At 42.3% G+C, this 19,813-nt stretch overlaps 2 protein-coding genes across 2 annotated transcripts; one reads left to right on the top strand and one right to left on the bottom strand.

The window, feature by feature from the left end:
• Positions 1–229: 229 nt before the first annotated feature.
• Positions 230–5,074, bottom strand: ggt1a (gamma-glutamyltransferase 1a). Its single transcript, XM_068566374.1, has 12 exons — positions 4,902–5,074; positions 4,661–4,791; positions 4,494–4,583; positions 3,939–4,131; positions 3,532–3,692; positions 3,215–3,364; positions 2,652–2,788; positions 2,193–2,380; positions 1,979–2,106; positions 1,509–1,621; positions 1,311–1,424; positions 230–376 (listed from the first exon to the last, which is right to left on the bottom strand). Exons 1-12 carry the CDS (start codon positions 5,072–5,074, stop codon positions 230–232), a joined length of 1,725 nt encoding a protein of 574 aa, XP_068422475.1.
• lrrc75ba (leucine rich repeat containing 75Ba) lies at positions 310–19,671 on the top strand. Its single transcript, XM_068566375.1, has 5 exons — positions 310–384; positions 8,606–9,303; positions 12,138–12,266; positions 13,106–13,218; positions 18,689–19,671. The coding sequence occupies exons 2-5, from the start codon at positions 9,022–9,024 to the stop codon at positions 19,290–19,292; spliced, it is 1,128 nt and encodes a 375-aa protein (XP_068422476.1). The 5' UTR covers positions 310–384; positions 8,606–9,021; the 3' UTR covers positions 19,293–19,671.
• The last annotated feature ends 142 nt before the right edge of the window (positions 19,672–19,813 follow it).

Below are 19,813 nucleotides of genomic sequence, written 5' to 3'. Positions count from 1 at the left end.
AAATGATGCCCAAAAAAAGTAAAGTAATGCTGAATAACTGAGTTTAAGTAGAGCGGGTTTGGTCATTTTCCATGTTTGTGTCAAAGTAAGTTGTGGCTGTGTCTCCATAGCTTAAATAAACACTGCTTCTTCCTAGTCTTCAGTGCAGGCCCCTATTTGTACTGTGGCTTCATCCTAGTGTCTTTGAGGAGACTGTCCAGACTGAGAGGAGCGGAGAAAGTCCTGACGGTCAGTATCCTGCTGGGTAGCCACCTTTCCTGGGGTCGGACTCGGCACAGAGACGCTCTCCCTGCCGCACCACCGCTTGGACCACGGAGTCTGGAGTCGGCAGCAGCTGTGTGACATGGTTCTTCTGCACCAGACCCTCCAGGACACTCTGCCATGGTATTACCATCACACATGCACAAACAAAGAGAGTTTTTTGCAGGAGGTTATGGTTGTACTGGTCCATGATAGAAGTCAATACATTCTAGATTGTTAATTATGTATTTTTTATTGGTTTCTCTTGCCGGCTTTGCCATAAGTTGTTGAAATTATTTCCTACTTTTCTGGCAGCCAGCACACTATGAAAATCAAATTTCATGAATCGGAAACTTGTTTGAGATGGGTAATCTATCAAAGAAAACATTTCTTCATCTCTTGTTTTTTTTGCCAATTATTGGTTGTCATTAAAGAGGCATGACTGAAACTGTACAGACATTCATGGTGCCTAGAGGACGAATCCTGATGACGTTGCTGATCCTCTTACATTTCATATAGTGGCAACAAAAGATGGAGATGTGGAATTTTTACTAAAATATCTAAACAGCTATTTTATGTGTTGTCATTAAATTCAGTACAGACATGTCCCCCGATTTAAACTTTTGCAAAAAATGTTGCTTTCTATTTAATTTGAATCCTTTAGGAAAGGAGAATATTTCACAGTCTGTCAATTATATTTTTATAATTCAAAGTGCATCCATTCAGCGAGGGGTTCTTTGAAAGAGGAGTATCTGGTTTGTATCGTATTGGCAGATTTCCAAGGCTGCAAAATCTGTATCACGTTAGACAAAGTGTTATGAGCCATCTCTGGTAATAATGCAGAGGAGAGCTGGGATTGCTCTTTGTTAGTACATCTAGATTATTGAATACAATCTTAGAGACTAAAGACACATAAATACCTATTAATTAATGCAAAAACAAACACTTATGCTTTGTAGAAAATTGCAGTCAAAAGAGTAGCCTGTGTAATGACAGCTGGTACACTTATGTAAGAGCAGCCATATGTTCCAGATGTTGTTTTGCATCATACGTCTTCATGTGTGACCCACCTTTTCAAAGCCCTGCTCCACCACTGTCATATTTGGATTGAGCTGATTGTGAAGTCGTGGCTCCGTCACTGCTTTCCTTAGGTCGTAGTTGAAGAACAAGGAGTTCAGGATTACCTGTTTCAGCCAGAAAAAAAAAAATTACATTTCGTTTCAAATCCTGCCGGATGGAGATGATGCGTGTGAATGAATCAGACTTACCAAGGCGGTGGCTGTGGTGATTTTTGTGCCCCCAGACGCTCCTACAACCATTTTCACTTTGTTGTCTTTGTCAAAGATGATAGTAGGACACATGGAAGACAGAGGCCTCTTGCCTGCAACAGATAAACAGAACGTGGCTGCGACTGCAAGACTGATACATGTTAACTTTTTTCCTTACGATTTAATGGTCCACGTGCAGAATTTGCAGAGATAAAAATTGTCACGTTTATTTAACCCCTATTCAAAATATTGCTGTAAATAAAGAACAGCAGTGAGTCACAGTGGGCAGATGCTCTTAGTCAGCATCACCTCCGCATCATCCCACTAGAGGAAGGAGCATCCTCTTTGTCATTGTGGAAACATGGCACATTTTCAAAAAACATTGCTCTCCATCTACGGACATGTGACCGAACGTCATAACCTGAACTGGGAGTTGTAGGAATACAAGTGTGATAACAGTCCAGCCACACCTGGTTGAATGAAATTGTTCGGTGAAGGAGGAATTCCAAACCCGTTGGTCATGTACGGAGAGCTGAAGTCATCCATTTCGTCGTTAAAAATGATTCCAGTTGATCGAGACATGACTTTGGAACCAAAGCTGGGGAAATAAAACAGATTTTTAATGAGTAAACGATAATCAGCAATAATTCCAGGAGATGGTTCTCTTAAAGTTTGACTTCTTACTATAAATTAATGGTGCTGGTGGCCGCCACAGCGCTTCCGTCCTCAGCAATGACCGACAGGTGAGCCGTCCCGTGGTTGTCTGGGACAAAGTAGTCTGGCTCGTAGTAGCTGTCTGGGTGCGTGGTGTCGTCTGTAATTTTACTCCTTATGCCATCGGCAAAGAAGTCTGAGGTCATGTTTAGAATGAGCTGAGGGAAGCAAAACAAGTCAATCCCAGAGCTGAAGCTCATCACGTGAAAATTAGGAATGGTAAACAATAGATGAGCACTCTTCCTGGCCTTTGTAACAATACAGAAAACACTTAATCTTTCAAATCTGAACTGGAGGCATTTCACACACACACCTATAGAATTGCCCAGCGGCTAACAGAAGACAGCTGTGAGCATGCAGAGTATACATTGAAGCTCGAAAGCTCCAACTTAAGGTCTGACATGTAATGATAACAACATGAAGTCTTACATCGGTAATATTAAGATAACGTGGGTCCCCTAGTCTGCTCCTCTTGGCATAAGCAAAACGGAAAGCCTCTACGATTCGATGGTACGTCAGAGTCTTTTTCTCGGCTGTAGAAACACTTGTGCCTGTGAAGTTGTACCCTGCAAAATATCCACACAAAAAAACATGTTTGCAGTACATGAAGAATCCCATTTTTTTTGTTGAATCACGTCATGAGTCTTCATCATTACTGCTAAAAAACCCATTTCAGTAGCAGGTCATTAAACTGTAAGGTCGCCATTCAAATAACAACACGAATCCTTTCAGCAATATCAATATAGTACCATCTTCCTCAACGTTCATTTATCTTATCTTATCCCTCTAAATGATGCCACTTTTTATTTGAAGCATGACTAAAGATTATCTGCCTGAGCAGATGGGGTGTTGATGGTGAATTATATTTGGCAAGCGGAACTGAGTCACAGCTCTCCAAAACAGGTGGAGAAACAATCCGGGGACGACCTGGGGAAACCTGACATGCTTTCTTCCACATGGCTGTACAACAAACACTTGGCCAGGCTGCTCACCATCCACTATGTTGAGTATGAGTGCCAGCACAGGGCCACTGGAGGGGGCGTCTGGGACATGCATGGTGTATTCCCCAACGCTCAGCTTCAGAGGGTTCTCATTCAGCATGGGTTGGTACTCCAACAAGTCATCCAGGGAGATAATGCCTCCTGCAACAAGCACAGTAGTGTGAATTCAAAATGAGGAATACTGGTCAAATTAATGATTTAAGTCTTAAAATAATTAATAAATAGTTTGAGTTCTGTAGAGTGTCATTTGGTTATGAGTGTATTCACAGTTTCTAAGTAAAACAATGATCAATAACACAACATAAGACCTGCCGCCTGGATGTCCTCAACGATGGTTCGTGCCATTGACCCGTTGTAAAACACATCCGGCCCCTCTTCTGCTATTCTTTGGTATGTGTCCGCCAGCCTTGGAAATCTAACAATATCGTTTTCCCTCAGTATGTTTTTTTGAGAATCACAAAACACCTCACTGGAAGACAAAAAAAGAGTAGAAAACCAGTTAAATTTGTTGAATTGTTTGAGCCTGTTATAAAGGAAAGCCGCTACTAGTAAGACCATTGAATGGACTTGTAATACATCCATTGTAGCTGTCGCTGGAAAATAGCTCACTATTCCCTTTTACGTTGTCAGCTTAAATTAATGTACTATATTCAGTCATTTGTGAAGGCAGAAGAGGTATCCAAGCCACCATTCTGTTTAAACTCTTCACCCTCACCACATGTTGGCATCTCCTTGAATAGAATCTTTGCTCCTGGAGATGGCATGAGCCAAAGCTTTTCCTATAGGAAAGCCATCTCGAGCCAAGGCAATACTGGGCTCGAACAGGTCCTTCCATGGCAGCCTGCCATGCCTCTTGTGGGCCATCTCGTATCCACGGATCTCCCCAGGAATGGCTATGGACAATCCACCTGTTGTGTAGAAAGAGCGGAGCCACTATTTAGAAATTCACAAACTCTTTCTTTCTGATGCCTGTAGGATCAGCATACTAAGAGACAACCAAACATCTATAGATCCAGTGTTATACAGATTTAGTTATTGTTATATAACCAGCAGCAGACGTGAGGAGAAAATATAGCAACGTTATTAAACATTCGAGAGGAGCCGGATGGGTAGATTTGAGACTAGAATATGTATCCTCTCTAAATCCCTCTCTTGCTTTACAACATTAGAGTCAAGCTCCAGACGAGCTCAACCGCTTTATACAACATAGTGAATCTTTCTCTCCTCTGCGCCAGGGAAATACTCCAGCAGCTCAAGGCTAGTAGGCTACCTGTACGAGAAAGCTTGGTGTTGTTGCCAAACATGTCCTCAGTGGCGTTCATAGGTGCTGTCTCCCTTGCATCGATGGTTTCTACCTTCCCTGTTAAGCAGAAAATGAGGACAGATTGCAGATTGTGTTTTTGCTCAGTTATCATCTGTTGAGGAGTTATAACTCACCTGTTGAAGCGTCATAGATGACAAAAAAGAGCCCTCCTCCGATGCCCATGCTGTGAGCGTTCAAAAGGCCGACACATAGCAAGGCAGCGATTGAAGCGTCCACGGCCGAGCCGTTTTTCATCAAAATATCCCTAAAAGAAAAGAACACACTCGGTATGAGCCGTATCTCACACATGCAAAAACAGAGCATGCAACTGTTTGTCACATTTAGAAAACAAAAGTCTGAGCGTGCCAGTCTTACCTCCCCACTTCTGAACACTTCCCAGCATCAGCAGCCACAGCAGCCTTTAAGTAGAAGTGGTTCAAGGGGGGAGGTGTGTTTTTCTTCCCCATGCCCATAAACACCCCCAGGAACAGGCTTACTACAGCCACCAGAAGGACCACCAGACCAGCAATCAAGGACTTCCCAACCATTTTCCTGTCCAGGAAAGTCAACACACCTCACAGTCAGAAGAATCCTTTGGCTCAGAAATAAGTGTCCTCTTCGCCAAACATCACCGAGCATTTTCAGAGCCAAATCTTAACACAAATAACACAATTGAAAAGGTCGCATCATATTTTTTCCCGGTCAAGGAGGGAGAGCAGGAGGTTCACTCACCGTTGGTGTATTGCACAGACAGATAGAAAATATCGGACAAGAAGAAGAGAGAAGAAGGTAGTTGGTCATTCAGCTGGTTCTGTGTGTCAGCAGTGGTGATAAGGTGTCTATTATGACCAGACGTGTCATCTTAGCTCAGGTGTTACACAATGACATAATAACCATGTGCTTTATTTGTGCATGTTTTTACAGGCAGAAAAATAGACTAATACTCTCAAGATGTCCCTGCAAATTGCTGCTTTGGTGTTACGCACTCCTAGCTCTTTTTCTGTTTTTGTTTTTTTCATTCATTTTTCTCTGGTTCACCAGAGGGAAACTTTTGAATTAAATGACCCAGAAGTATCCAAGAAGCAGGCATGATAAGAGTAAAATTCTCTAAATGCTCAGGAAACATGTTTCAATGCTTCTTTTCTTATCTGATTCAGCCTACTGTACACTGGACCATCCTTGACAAAATAAAATAAATTACTGCAGGCCCACAATTCCTTAAAGAGAAGAGAGAGTGTGATTTTTTTATTTATTTTTAATTTCAACCATAGCCATAGATGAAGGGGGCAAAGGTCATGTAAGCTTTCAGCTGTAACAATTGAGCTCTTGGAAACATTAGCCAGGAAGCGCTAAGGTTTAAAATTCTTGCACATTGCATTAATCTTTTTAAATGATGGCTGCCCTCTTGATCCTCACTTTCGAGTGAAACTCTTTTGAGTTTTTCTTTCTAGTCCTCTATAACCTTCCATTTCACGCTGGTATCAATCTGCCGGGGTATGCCAAAGTGAAGGTGAGAGTGATCTGTGTACAGATGCCAGCAGCATCCCTGATTCAGGGCTCTGTGTGATTGGCTCAGCCGGCAGAGTTGCCACGCTCAGTAGACGTGTCACAGTCTATTTGGCTTATTCTGCAGGCGTCCTCTGAGTGTCTGGGAAGCCTGAGCTTTGGGCCAAAAGCGCAGGTCAAAGCCGGCATCATCGATAACAGGAGTTTTCTCAACAGCAAATATCCATATGTGGTACCTCGCCTAATCCTGCATGCACTCCTGTTTCTGGGCCACTCTGATAAAGCCCTGAAAGGAGCCTGTGGGCTGCTCCTGCTGCTGTGATTATGTCTAAATCAAATCACTATTATCCGATTCTGGATCTTCCAGGTTCCCAGCCGCTCCAAGAAGGGGAATGTATTTAAGGGAGAGCTGATTTATAGTGGAAGACGACAATTATCTGTTTGTTGCAGATAACAAAAGCCTTCCTTCAACCTTTCTGTGCACGTGACTGTCACTGCACAGGGCTGGTGTTATGAAACATTAGCTGGAGCTTGTTCATATTTCTATCTGTCAGCTGGAAGCATACAGATTTCCTTTTGACTTTTCTGGGAGGGGTACAGTCCTACCCACCAGGTCTCCCTCCAGGTGTTAATATTTTTTAACACAATAAAGGGGAAGGCTTGTCTGTGCCTATATACTCTGCAGCAAATTGAATCACACACTGCTGTTGTTCCTCTGTGGCAGGTGAAATGTAGCCTGCAGAAACACTGAAAGCAGAGCCTCAATTGAAAAGAAGGTGACATCATGTGTTTTTATGGGTGGCTGAAGTCCTTTTAATGATACGAACTCAAAGACAGACTCTGCTGTGTGTGCTGCACCTACGATGTAAGGACCTCAAACCTGAGGAGACACACGACCCGTAATCCAATGTTTAGCTGCTCGCGGCTGCTCTTCGTGATTTGTGGGCTATCTCGAGAATGTTGTTTTGTTTCCATTGTTTGTTTGTTTTTAAATCTAACTCAGCTATATCGGTACCTTTTAACTTAATTGGTTTTAGAACATCTTGCCAAAAGAGTGCAGTTGAATCTCAGCCACCTGGCTAGTCTTACCACATTTACAGATTAATGTGTGTTGTTGTTGTTGTTGTAAACAAAGAGAATGAGAATATCCACCCACTTATTGATTTAGTTTAGGAGGCACAAAATTAAAACTAATCATCAAAGTTATATAGCAGTGAGCTTAAAGAGTGCAACCAAATTACACTTCTCCTGTGTACCGAGCACGTAGGAGAACTAGAGCAGAGTTTAGTTTGTCTGTTCTGGGCGTCTGTGGAAACACAAAGAGACACATTTTTAAAAGAATGATGATTATTAAAGGAGCAGAGGCTGTTGACTTCAGTGCCAAGTTTGGGTCAAGTTCCTAAAAACTGGGATCATATAATTCCCACAATGCAAGTAATGTAGTAGTAGTGTTTCTCTCTTCAGAGCCACAGAGGATATCATACAGCAGTTTGTACGAGCTGAGTGTAGCTCCTCAATCATCACACCACCCCTCAAACGCTTACAAATATTACACCTGAGAAGGTCCGAGATAGTTGCAGAGTTGTCCAAGTTGTTGAACTCAAACATTGGATTATCACCGTGCTTTAATAGCAATGATGGCACCGCAAGATTGTTTGGATTATTTGGATTTTTTTTAATTTTATTTTCAACACCACCCTAAACAAAAATGTCACATAAGAAATGTTACAATCTAACAACATAAGGGAAGGAAAGATACTTCTGTCTGTTATACCTTATAAAAAATATGTTATTTCTCTAGCTTCAAGAGTAGAAATTTTGACAAAATAAATGAATAGCATGATGGTGATTCATTAAATTAAGTGCGTCAGACAATCATAATTACAACTTATTGGAAAATAAGCAGCAGACGGACTCCAGAGAGGGTACAGGGGGAAACTTACGAAAAGAGCATCAACACCCCCGCTCCACTCAACAAGTGTACACATGTCATATCAGAAAATAAGGTTGAATCAGAATCATAGTCTTTCAACCACAATGATGGGACCTACAAATGGAAATGACAAACATCCATTAAATAAGACTGAATTACAGGAAGAAGCGCTTAAACTATGTTGATGTGTATGCTACAGTTGCAGGAGAAGTTGTTGTGATATATCTCAACTGAGAGCTGTCTTTTGTGTAGCAGTATGCATGTTCTCCCATCAATGACTCTTTAGGGTCCTAGAGAGTGATTCACATGACAGAAACAAACTCTGGGACATGGATGTAGTTCAAAGAATGACAGTGACTTAGTGGAGTTGTGACAAGTACAAACAGGATTTGACAGTCTGAGCGATGACTAAGCGACAACCGGATTGCCGAAAGAGAAATTCCTATTTGTACTAGGCCAAGGACAAAGCACATATTTTTAGGCCACTGGATTAATAAGAAACGAGACTCAAACACAAGCTTAATTTTTAGTTATCTAAGGACTTCAGCGTGGTTTATCTCATTGTGAATTTGTCACATGGTTCGTCTAAGATATAACAACACTGGCCTCTTTTTTTCTCTTTTTTTTTCCATTCTCGTAGCAGAGTGGAATTTCAAGCCTTGGAGGGGAGATGCGTAGCAGGCATCTGATTGGTCGGACACTCCACGCTGCTCAAACCTAAACAGCAGCGTAAAGCACAGACAGCCGGAGGATGAAGCAGCCGGAGCATCCTCATCATCCGAGCCAAACGCACGTAGCCAAGGGTGGGGGTGGCGGGGGGGAATCTAAATAGAAACGTGTGCCGGGTGCATCAGAGAGTGGTGATAAATTAGACTGTCGAGGTTCTGCACCGGATCAGCGCAGCTCCGCAGCGCCAGACAACACGGCGCTGTTTTCTCCCCTCCACCGCTGAGGAGCATCTAAAACAAAACTGGGTTCGACCATGGGTTTTTCCTCTTGGTAATTTGTCTCATCTGAAACACAAACGCCGCCCGCGTCTGTAGAAAAAACAACACGATGGGCTCCAGACTGAGCAGGCAGAGCAGCCTCGACAATGAGAATTTCTCCAAAAAGCGACGCAAGCTTCTTGATGGCTCCGGAGAGAGCGACAAGGGCAGCCGAGGCGGCGGAGACTTTCTGTTTGCACTGATGTTGAAATCAGACAAACTACCTGGGATGCTACGGAGGACCAATCACAGCCCGTACATAAGGCGAGTGGCGTGGATCAAAGACATACAGAAGCTGCTCCGTGACCGCAGGATAGAGCAGGCAACCGACGTGCTCAAACTACTGAGGAAGGTAAGGAAGATGAAACTGCACACAGCTCGGCCTCGTGGAGGTCAGACCTGTTTACATACTGTATCCTACTTCTGCATTGATGCTCACCCACCCATACATCCTCAAAACATCCTAAAACAACAGCTGAGAACAAGCAGGGGATGTGTGTGATGGGTGCTGCATGTCCTACATGTTACAGTTCCACAGGTGCTTTAATCCCCGCCTACAGGCTCTCCTGGCCTCTGGCCTAAGCCCTCCTCACCCTTCTTTTCCCCCTCGAGGTGACTCTGCATGCATGGCCTTGTTGGTTCTGCCACTTCCAGAGGAATTTGTTTTCATAGAAAGTAGGCCACTGGCAGAGTGTTGCACCTGTGACACGTTATTTCAGTGGCAGACAGTTTGTGACTCACCACATTGTTCACTCAGTGAGAGTAAACATGATCAATGTTGTCATTTGATTTGACGCGACGACCGACACTGTAAATTAGGAAATGGTCAGCGAACAAACGTCCATTGCATTATCCTAAATTGCATTGCCTGTGGATGGGATCTGGCTATGTGTGTGTGTGTGTGTGTGTATATATATATATATATATATATATATATATATATATATATATATATATATATATATATATATATATATATATATATATTGATACACAGTCAACAAACACAAATAGAGCCTCATCCCCTCCATACCATCCTTTCTACTAACTACATCACTCCTTATTTCCTTCACTTCGGCCAGAGTCTCACCTCTCTGTCTGTCTCTCTCTCTCTTTCTCTCTCTCTCTCTGTCTTTGTCTCTCTATCTCTGTCTCTGTCTGTTTCCAGCTCTTTTTCTTTCGGTAATGACCTAAACTACAGCAGCAACAATGTAAGCCCTGGAGTCCTGTGTTCTACCGAACAAAAATATGATTTTTCTCCTAAAGCTTTTATTAACACTTGGTCTATAAAAAGGTCACATAAATAAGAGCTGCTGTAAAAACTGCTATAGACTGCTGTCATTGCTTTGATAGTGTCTTTGTTGTGCACATACTCGTCATGTAAAAAACATGTGATGTAATCCTTTAGTGAAATTCACCTTATTCCTTTTCCTTTTGGTCTGAAAATCTCTAAAATCCACTGCCCTAACCACAGTTGTTTTTGGAGCTCTCGTAGCAGTATCTTTAATGCTGTCTTGACTTGACCGTGACAGTACTTATAAGTAGGTGATGTTGTTGCTGTCACCCAGAATACAATACAAAAGGTCCAGCTCCACTATCCAGTAAAGGATGTTGGATGTTAATTACAGCATTGTTTTTGATAGCCTTCTCTTCACCGGCTGTAGGATATGTAACATTAAACACGTGTAAAAAGAATATGTAGCTGCATCGAAGATGTGACACCGAGCCTTGGTGATCTCATTTGTTTGCTTGCCCTCAGGCCCCCCTTTGTCTTTTAGCTGTCGGCCAATCCTGTGTTAATTACCTTGAAGCCTCAACACAGGAGAGAGTCGAACCTCCTTAATCAAGCCGAGGAGGTAAAGTGTCTGGCCTCGGCTCCATGACAGCCCCGTCACAAGGGACATGGGCTCGCTCCTTTTAAATGAGCTCCACTTTTATTAAATAAGCCGTACTTTATCTTTACTCACAGCACCGCAGACAGATATCTGAGGGATTCTTTTCCCCGAATTCAAAAGAGTTTGTGGCAGATATAATTGGTGTGTGTGTGTGTGTGACAGTGAGCTCTGCTTCAGAGATAATAAAAGATGGGAGATCTGCTTCAGATATGGGGAGGATTCATGTCTTCACGCCCACGCTCATACATGACAATTGATCGTATCTAAACTCCTTGTTCCTCAAAAGGGCAGAAACAGCTTCTCCCCTGCTTGGGTTCAGTCTGTTTACTGTTGCCCGTGTCAAAAGGCGAGCCAGGAATGTGGAGCTGCCAGCCTCCCACTCAAACTGTCTATTGCAATCAATGCCGATTGTCTTCGTGAGACAAGAATGTGTGTGCGTCTGGGTGCAGGTGTGTGCACACTGGATGTGCCTGTCTCACAGGCTTGATTCTCTCATTAAAGTTGCATGGGCTGCACAAGTGCTTGTCGTAGTTTGCCTCGTTAGGACCTTGGGGAAGGACGTGCTGATGAGATTACAGTTCAGTTCACACAGCTGCACCGCTGACTGTTGCTCGTCTCGCCACACTCAAAATGTCCTCTGAAATCTTTTTCTTTCCGTTGGTTTGATTATTTTTTTCTAAAAGAAATTCCTTCTGGATTTGTCATATTTGTCAATAAGCTATCGCTGTATGTTCTGACCTCTTTGCAGATGTATTCGTATGCTGCACAAACTTTTTAATCACATTGAGAGGTGAAGGTCAAGATTTGTGGTTGGAAATATATATACACGTTTTAAAAATAACATTCAGCCAGGGGATGAAATCCATTTTGGAGGTTTTTTAAGGATGGTATGGTGACATCAGCAATAGTTGTCTCATCTTATAGTTGAGCGTGCATATTCCTTAGTATGGGAAAATTACCTTACAAAGAATCTTGCAAACGAATGGTGCTGAGGCACATGAGGATAACTCATTTAATATGCCAAAACACAGCGTTCCCTGCGATTACCCACAGTTCTCACACTCCTGCTGCAGATAAAACAAGCTCCTGTCACCTTTAATGAATATTTTATACAAAACACTTCTTTTATCTTTTCATTTCGAGTCCCATTGCCCTTGACACAGCAGGGTCCTGTTTCCATCGCTATTGGAAAGTCACACTTTTAGAAACTGGATTATAATAATTGCAGGATATTTTGTATTAATTCAACTTGCTGTGATTGTGATGCATCTCATGGTGTTTGCTTTGGTAGGATCTTGGTTTGGAAGGCACCTCGCTCAACGACATCTTATACAAAAACGCTGCCTTTCTCAACCTGGTGGACCCGATCTCACACGAGCTGCTGCTCAGCCTGGCTCGGGAGATGCAGTGTCCTAAGAAGGTCAGTTTCCTTTGTTCTTCCTTTGTGTAACACTTGCAAAGTATCCACAGAGATCTAGCTTGAAATTGATATTCAGCAAAACAAAGCCTTCTCCTAAAAATACTCCCTGAAGGTTTGCTTCTGTTAAAATTAGATCAATGCAATCCAATCTGAGGATGGAATCGACTTGCATTTCTACAGACAGATGGATAAGAGAAATCCTGCAGACACATGTTGGCCCACTTATGAACAGCTAGAAATAGCGTAATCTATATAATATGAATCCTATGTTTCTCTTATTTTCCTTCTGAAATTGTGTTCAATGCACTTTGTTAAATGTATAGAAGTACATCTTGAGATCCCCTAACTAAATACTCATTAAACCAGAGTTACTTAAACGGTACATGTAATAGTAATTTTAGATTCATACTTGTCTTCCCTCTATTTAATGTAGCCAATGGCCACCTACATGAACTGGAATTAAGTGTTTACCAGTGGCTATGTTGAAACTCACCTCTCCTGCTTACTTCCTGTGTTTTCCCCCACCGATGCACGCTGCATGTGATTAGATTTTCTTGCTCCAACCAGGCAGGTAAATTGTGTTTTGTTCAGGAGTAGCTGCAGGCGCTACAAATAATAACAAAACCTTCTGTTCATGTGAAAGATCTTACGGATTCAGGTTGGTATGTTTTAGAAAATGGGGGAAACTTCAGGGCCTGAAAGTGTGAAATAATAAAGAGCAAAGATGTTTTCTCTTGAATATGCAAGCAAGAAATCTCATTTTGAAAGCTGCTGTGTCACTCCTGTTGGTCTCTTTGTTCTTCATCCTATTGTTATTCTATTTCTGCACTGTTCTACAGGATGCAGATACCCGAAAGTCTTCTGATAAGATCTGCAGACAGCTGATTTACCACCTGACCCCGCACTCAAAGTGGCTGAGGCAGAGCATGTCCAGACGGAAATCCCAGGCCTGGTAAGCCCATCTGTCCAGACATCCAGTCTGTAATAAATCTGCAGCTACGCACAACAGTGAGCAGGGCTCGGCCCCGTGTCAATCTGGAGAGATTTCCATCTTTGTAGATGTCATTGAACTCGGACGGAGCTGGCCACAGGCTGACCTGATGGGAACGCCATGGTAACCACAGCTGTCAGTCATCTTTCTTTTTCAAGTGATATGGTCTGTGCAGTGGATGTAAATTGCCACAGGCTTCTCTCTCTCTCTCTCTCTCTCTCTCTCTCTCTCTCTCTCTCTCTCTCTCTCTCTCTCTCTCTCTCTCTCTCTCTCTCTCTCTCTCTCTCTTCAAACGGGGTATAGCAACAAATCTGTCCATCTGTTTGCTGAAGAAAAGCTGGGAGGGTTGTGTTATAATGAAATTATACTCCTCTAGATAAAAGACTGGATTCCTTTTGATGTGCAAATGATGAAGAGAGAATTAGCCTGTGCACCAACCCAGGTGTATTCATAAACAGGCTATTGTAATTTTTTCTCATGTAATTGTGCATTCTACAGCTGAGTAGATGCCGCGTATAATGCATTCATTTACGGAGGGTAAAAATAATCTCAAGATTGAGACAATGGGAGCATGGTGAAATGAGACCGGTTCATTGTGTTTCAGTCTGAAGTATCAACGCGCAGTATCAGAGGACAACAAAGATATATTTGCATGGATTTGGCGGAAGACACTTTATAGTGCTGATTTATTTCAGAAGAGGAAAGACACAGGATTTAACTGACTCTCATAGCAGCTCTGAAAATGTGCAGATGCATACGATTGCTGAAATCCTAACTAAGGAGGCTTTTCTTTCTTTTTTTACTTAGTCATGTTGGAGAGAGAGACTGGCTGGGACAGCAGGGGCTACATGAATCATTAAAACAGAAATCCACCCTAAAACTGAATATTAATAGCCTTCAGAAGATACTGGGAGCGCTGACAGCTTCGCCTGTCGTTGACGAAGAAATACCTGTCATAGACAGAAAGAGACGAGACGGAATGGATGAACGTCTCTAAAGATCCACCTATCTGCACCTTCAAAGCTCACTAAATAACACACATAACTGATTTGATCTGTTTTCTACTTTCAGATAGAGCCAGGTGCTGTTTACCCCATATCCAGTCTTTGTGCTAAGCTAAGCTAACTGTCTCCTGACCCGTACTTGGTGCACAGACATAAGCGTGGCATCTCTCTTCTTGTCTAATTCTCTGCATACAAAAGTGTTTAAAGTATTTCCCAAAATATTGAATTATTCCTTCATGAAATAAGAATTTAAATGTTCTCATTTAGAAGAAAAGTTGTTGTAAAATATTGTTTTAGGGTGGATTTTTATCTCGCTTCAACTTTGTTCAGCTGCAGGCAAACCGCCCTCATCTGTGCAAGAAATGCAACAATCCCACCTCTAAGAGATTTCTGTGGTCTCAGAGGAAAGAGAAACGGCTCAGTCCATTTTAATGCAACCGGATGGTTCATCCTTTCATTATCCAGCATTAGCGCTGAACACCGGCCGTTCTGCTCACACATTTCTAACTGAAATGCCAGACTGAATTTATGTCTGAATTTTACTAATCCTGGTAATCTATCTAGTTTGTTTGGATTTTGCGCTACAAATGTTTTATTTTTTCCCACATTAAATGAGAGCGCTTGTCAATAAGCTTGATGGAAGCAGTGACCTAGAAATGCTGCTGAGGCGCTCCCACCATAAGGGTAATTTCCTGTGAGCATATAAAAATCAGCAACAGTTTTATGACCTTTTTTCTCTTCGATTTTCATACCACTATCGTCCTGTTACATCAGCCTTTTCTGATCATGTAATAAGTTTGTTACTTTGTTATCTGTACGCTTTAAAAAGCAAAATAACCAAAACTAGCCTTTCATAGTCGCTGCCCTCTTAGTTTCCACATCACCTGTTCATCACCTCAAATTGCCTAATAATCATTATGTTGAGCATTATAGCATAACCGGCATGTCGAAGCTTTCTCCAGGGCCCATTAGTAATTTTACTGAGTGATTCAGCTTCAGGAAAATACAGAATGATATAGAAAGGAAGAGTGGTCAGCCCCGTTCCTCAGGGTGTGTTTTTGACCAAAACATCAAACAAAAAGATAAGGGAGTGATAAGAATGTGTAGGAACTGTCTTTTTTCATATGGGCTGTGAGGTTGGATTCCCTGCACCATGAAGGATAATGCAGTAGTGTGGGTCTGCCTGTGTCACTGCAACACACTCCTCTATAGTCTCGTGTATATAATGCATCATCAAATGAATTGAATATATAAATGAAATAGTAGTAAACAGATGTGATTAGACTGCTCATCTCGTGTTTCTCCTGTACAGTATAGCTTGAGCCATCAGAGGGCTAACATGAGTAATAGAGCAAGCCGTAAATGACTCGACTGACTGCAGAAAACAAAAAAAAGAGCAACGCAATGAAAGAAGCAAGGTGCAAATAAACTCCTCAAAATTGCAACTAGCTTCAAATAACACTCCAGTTATAAATATTTATGTTTGTAAAAAAAAATTGGAGCAATTCCATTGACTGAATTCAAATGGTGCTTCATTATATTAAATCAATGACACATATCTGATGAGCCACACGTCCAGACAATAGGCACGTTGTGCCTCCTCACTGTTTAAGTGAGAATACATAGACAGCTTAATTTTACACATCACATTAATTGATTACTTATGGATTATGGATGTATATTTTTTAAGACTAATTTTTAAGACTTTTTTTTTTTGCATCTAGATATACTTTCAGCCACTATTACTAAAATGTAATATGTGTTAATACTGGCTTTATTTCAGCAGTTCATGTGGTGCACGGACGGATTATTTCTCTCTGCGTGCTGCTTAGAACATCTATTTCACAGCATGTATTAAATATGACTATTTTTTCATGCACATATATTTCTTTTTTTTAATCTCAGTTTACTTATGAACTAGTTCTGTCATTTAAACCTTGTTGCCAGCATTCTTGTGGATGTAAAGATGGTTAAAAAAAAAAAAAAAGACATCCTCTAGAATGCATTAGTGTTTTCTGCTGTCAGGTAGAGGAGGAAGGATGAAAGAGGCTTCTGGGGAAGAAGATTTGGACATCCATTTTTCCTGAGCTCAAAAGGATGAGCCTGTCGGACAAAGCAAGGAGTTATGTGATCAAAACCTATTCACACCTGGAGAGTAGCCTCTGCCAGGCGGCAGCCTCTGGAGAAAATGAGGGTTCTGTCATATAAAAGGCCAGACAATAGAGAGGGGGAGGGCTATGCTTCACAAGACTTTGATACAGATAGAGCCGTCTTAATACATGTCTTATCTCATAGATTTTGTCCTCAACAGCTGCTTTAACTATCCTTTAGCCTTGCTTCATGACTGGGTTTTACACCTTCTTTTTTGTGTGTTTTATAATTAATACAAATGCTACAAGGCATGACGTTTGTGCTCTTCAAGCCATCAGTTGCTTCTAAAATAAAACAGTCAATGCTGCTCAGGGCGTATCCATTTTCACCGGGTGCAAAAAAGCCTGTAAAGCATGACAAGTAACAGGTACTGCAGTGGATGTCACAGTAAGTCAGTGGGCACCGGAGGGTATTATAATTCTGTCTGACACCAAATCAGCGTTATGGCCACTTCAGTAACAGCTCAAGTTAAACACACCACATCCTTTGCCCTTTTGAAAACAAAAGGCCAAAGGAAGGAGTGTGTAAATAATGCAAAAATACATATTTTCAGCTGCAATGTAGAGCAATAGATACCGCTGCAGAGAGGTGTCACTTGTGTTCACGTTCAGCATCAAATCCTGCTTGTATTCCACAATATCCTCAAAGGGTTTCAAGGTTTACGAAGCCTTGTGCTATGAGTTCATGCACCGAATCACAAAGATACCCTGCACATATCACTCCCTACTCACACATTCAATGACTGTCACCTCGTCACATACAAAAAAAAACATCCTCCTCAGAATTCACAAAACACTGTAGTTCACATTATGTTTTTGCTAATTCCTCTCATACTTCACATGCCGCTCTATTCTATTGAGTCCTGATGTTCCTTTAGAGAGGATAACTAGCTTTAAAACAACATCGGGGTGGTGGTGGTGGTGGTGGTGGGAGGGGGGGGGCGTTGCTTGCCAACTTTCCTTTGTGGTCTTTTCAAAATGGAAGCCATCACAACAAGCACATTTTATGGAAAAAAAGGTAAACATTATATTCATATTTCAAATGTTTTCAGTAAGTAAACATCTATGGATTGATTTTAGTGAGTTTTTCCGAGCTGAGCTTATTTATTGTCATAGGAAAAACACATTTTGTCATGTACACTGTAGTGCGTTTCAGGACTTTGTCCTTATTTCAATTTTTTAGTAAAGTGCTCTATGACAGAGGCAAAAGCAATCTTAACATAGACAGAGACCTATTAGAAGGTTAGGAGCCAGATAAAGTTGACCAAGATACAGGGTCAAAGGGCCCGTCGCCTTTGGGCCAAAACCAACATGTTCTGAGGCTTTTAACATTTTTATAACATGGGTATTGTACATAGTTATTGGGTATGCTTTGTATTTATATTAGGTTCACGCTTGTGTTGGAAAAATACAGAATACAGAAAAAAATACAGAATTGCAGATGATGGTCCTCAAATAAGACGTAGAGACTGGAGTCCACAGCGGTATTTCCAGCAGTATTTTGACGATCTATCCCTAAAAATGTCCTGTTGTACACTACAATGTTGTAAAATTGTAATAAAGTAATGCATAAAAAAATCTTTGAAATTTGTTTCTACCACCCCAACACTTAAAAAAAGTATTTCAATTGTTGCTGCAAAACAAACACGATCGATTGCAACAATATTTAGTTATGCTGACAAGCCACAATCCTATTCCTGATCCAACAGTTAATCTTTCATTTCTTTCTCATTTTATTCTCCTCTGATTTGTCAGGACTGGCTACATTTTTGTGTTTCAGTGCACCATTGTCTTCTTTGCTACATTTCCAAATGTAACCAACATCGGTCAACAAGTTTTGTGGACATCTTGGTCACTAAAAAACAAACATAATATAAACCATGGCTTCTTTGGTGAAGACAATAGCATCATCTCAACAGAGCATTTCCAAAAGAATATACTTAGTTCATGTGTTAAGTACCAAACGGTCCTGTGCTGTAAGGAGCTCTGTGCTTCTGTCCGTCAGAGCTTTAGGCTCGAGCTACTGGCTCGTTCGGATGTTTTGGCTCCTCTGTTTACACTAGTTAATCCCAATGCTGGAGTCTCTGTGTCAGCCTTCCGCTCCATGCCGGCCCAGTCACCCCCTGCTTTATACAGCACAGGAAACACAACATAAAACCAGGGCCTTGTTCCCAAATCACATCCCTTCACCCCACAGCAAAAACCTTCACTGGTTTGTGTGTTGTCAAAGAGTCATCACAGTAATCTCACTCTCTTTCTCTTCATTGTCCTCAACAGTCTCAAGACAACCTTACAGAAGAAGCTGTCCAGTGACTCGGTCGACCTGTCAGGCATCGCCTTGTCCACCCGCGATGTCCGACAAGTTGCCTTCTACCTCCAAAACAGCGGAGACAGCGTGGTGGCTGTAGACATCAGCTTCACTGAACTCCAGGACGAGAACCTGAAGATCCTGCTGCCTCTTCTTGCGTCGTTGCCCAAACTCAGTACCCTGGCTCTCAACGGTAACCGCCTCACCCTGTCTATACTCAAAGACCTCACAGAGATGCTCAAAGAACCCAAGATGTTCTCCAGCCTGGCCTGGATCGACCTGGGCAACAACGTGGATATTTTTACAATGCCTCAGCCGCTGCTGGTCGCGTTGCGTCGGCGCTGTAGCCTGAAGAGCAGTTTACCAACCATCTACGAGTACACAGAGGGTCAACCCTACTTTTACCACCTGGAGACGTCTATCGAGGAGCCCAGCCTCTATGAGGAGGAAGAGGAGGAGGAAGAGGCAGAGGATGACGAGGATGTCATGGGGAACAAATTTGAGCTGGAGCCGTGGAGTTCAGAGGAAAAGCAGCTCTCCAAAGACTTCACCCTTCACTACTGTGAGAGGTGATGGAGTATTCTCACTCTGAGGCTCTTTCAACTGTGGTTGAAACGTCGTCCCACAGTACTGTGTTACCTCCTTCGCCCTTGCGCCCTCACACCACGAGCCCAGTCACCCTTTGAGTCACAAGGGAGACTAGTGTCCACATTGTCTCATCCCAACACAGCTACGAGGCTATTCCTAACCATCTCTTAACCCACACAAGACGAAAGTGCAGTGACAACGGCGGACTTACTGTGTCGGTGGATGGTGCTCTTGGGAACACGGTGCGGTTTCATTGGAGGGAGGCTGGAAGAGTTAATGAACCGGTGTTCTCTCTTTCTCTTCTCTCTCTCTTCTCTCTCTCTCTCACTCCCTCCCTCCCTCCCTCCCTCGCCCCCCCCCCCCCCCCCCCCCCTCCTCGCTATCACTCTCTCTCTCCCTGATAGTGGCGGTTGAAGAGCCAATCCCAAGGAGATTTAGATCAGTTGGTTGGATGGAGGAGTAGCATCCCGGCGGTGGCTGAAGTGGAACTCGAGTTAGTTTGGAAA

Source organism: Clinocottus analis, unplaced genomic scaffold (genome assembly GCF_023055335.1).
Source record: "Clinocottus analis isolate CAN_PGR_092001 unplaced genomic scaffold, fCliAna1.0.p SCAF_7, whole genome shotgun sequence".
Lineage (NCBI taxonomy): Eukaryota > Metazoa > Chordata > Actinopteri > Perciformes > Cottidae > Clinocottus > Clinocottus analis.
This window is presented reverse-complemented; position numbering and strand designations above follow the sequence as displayed.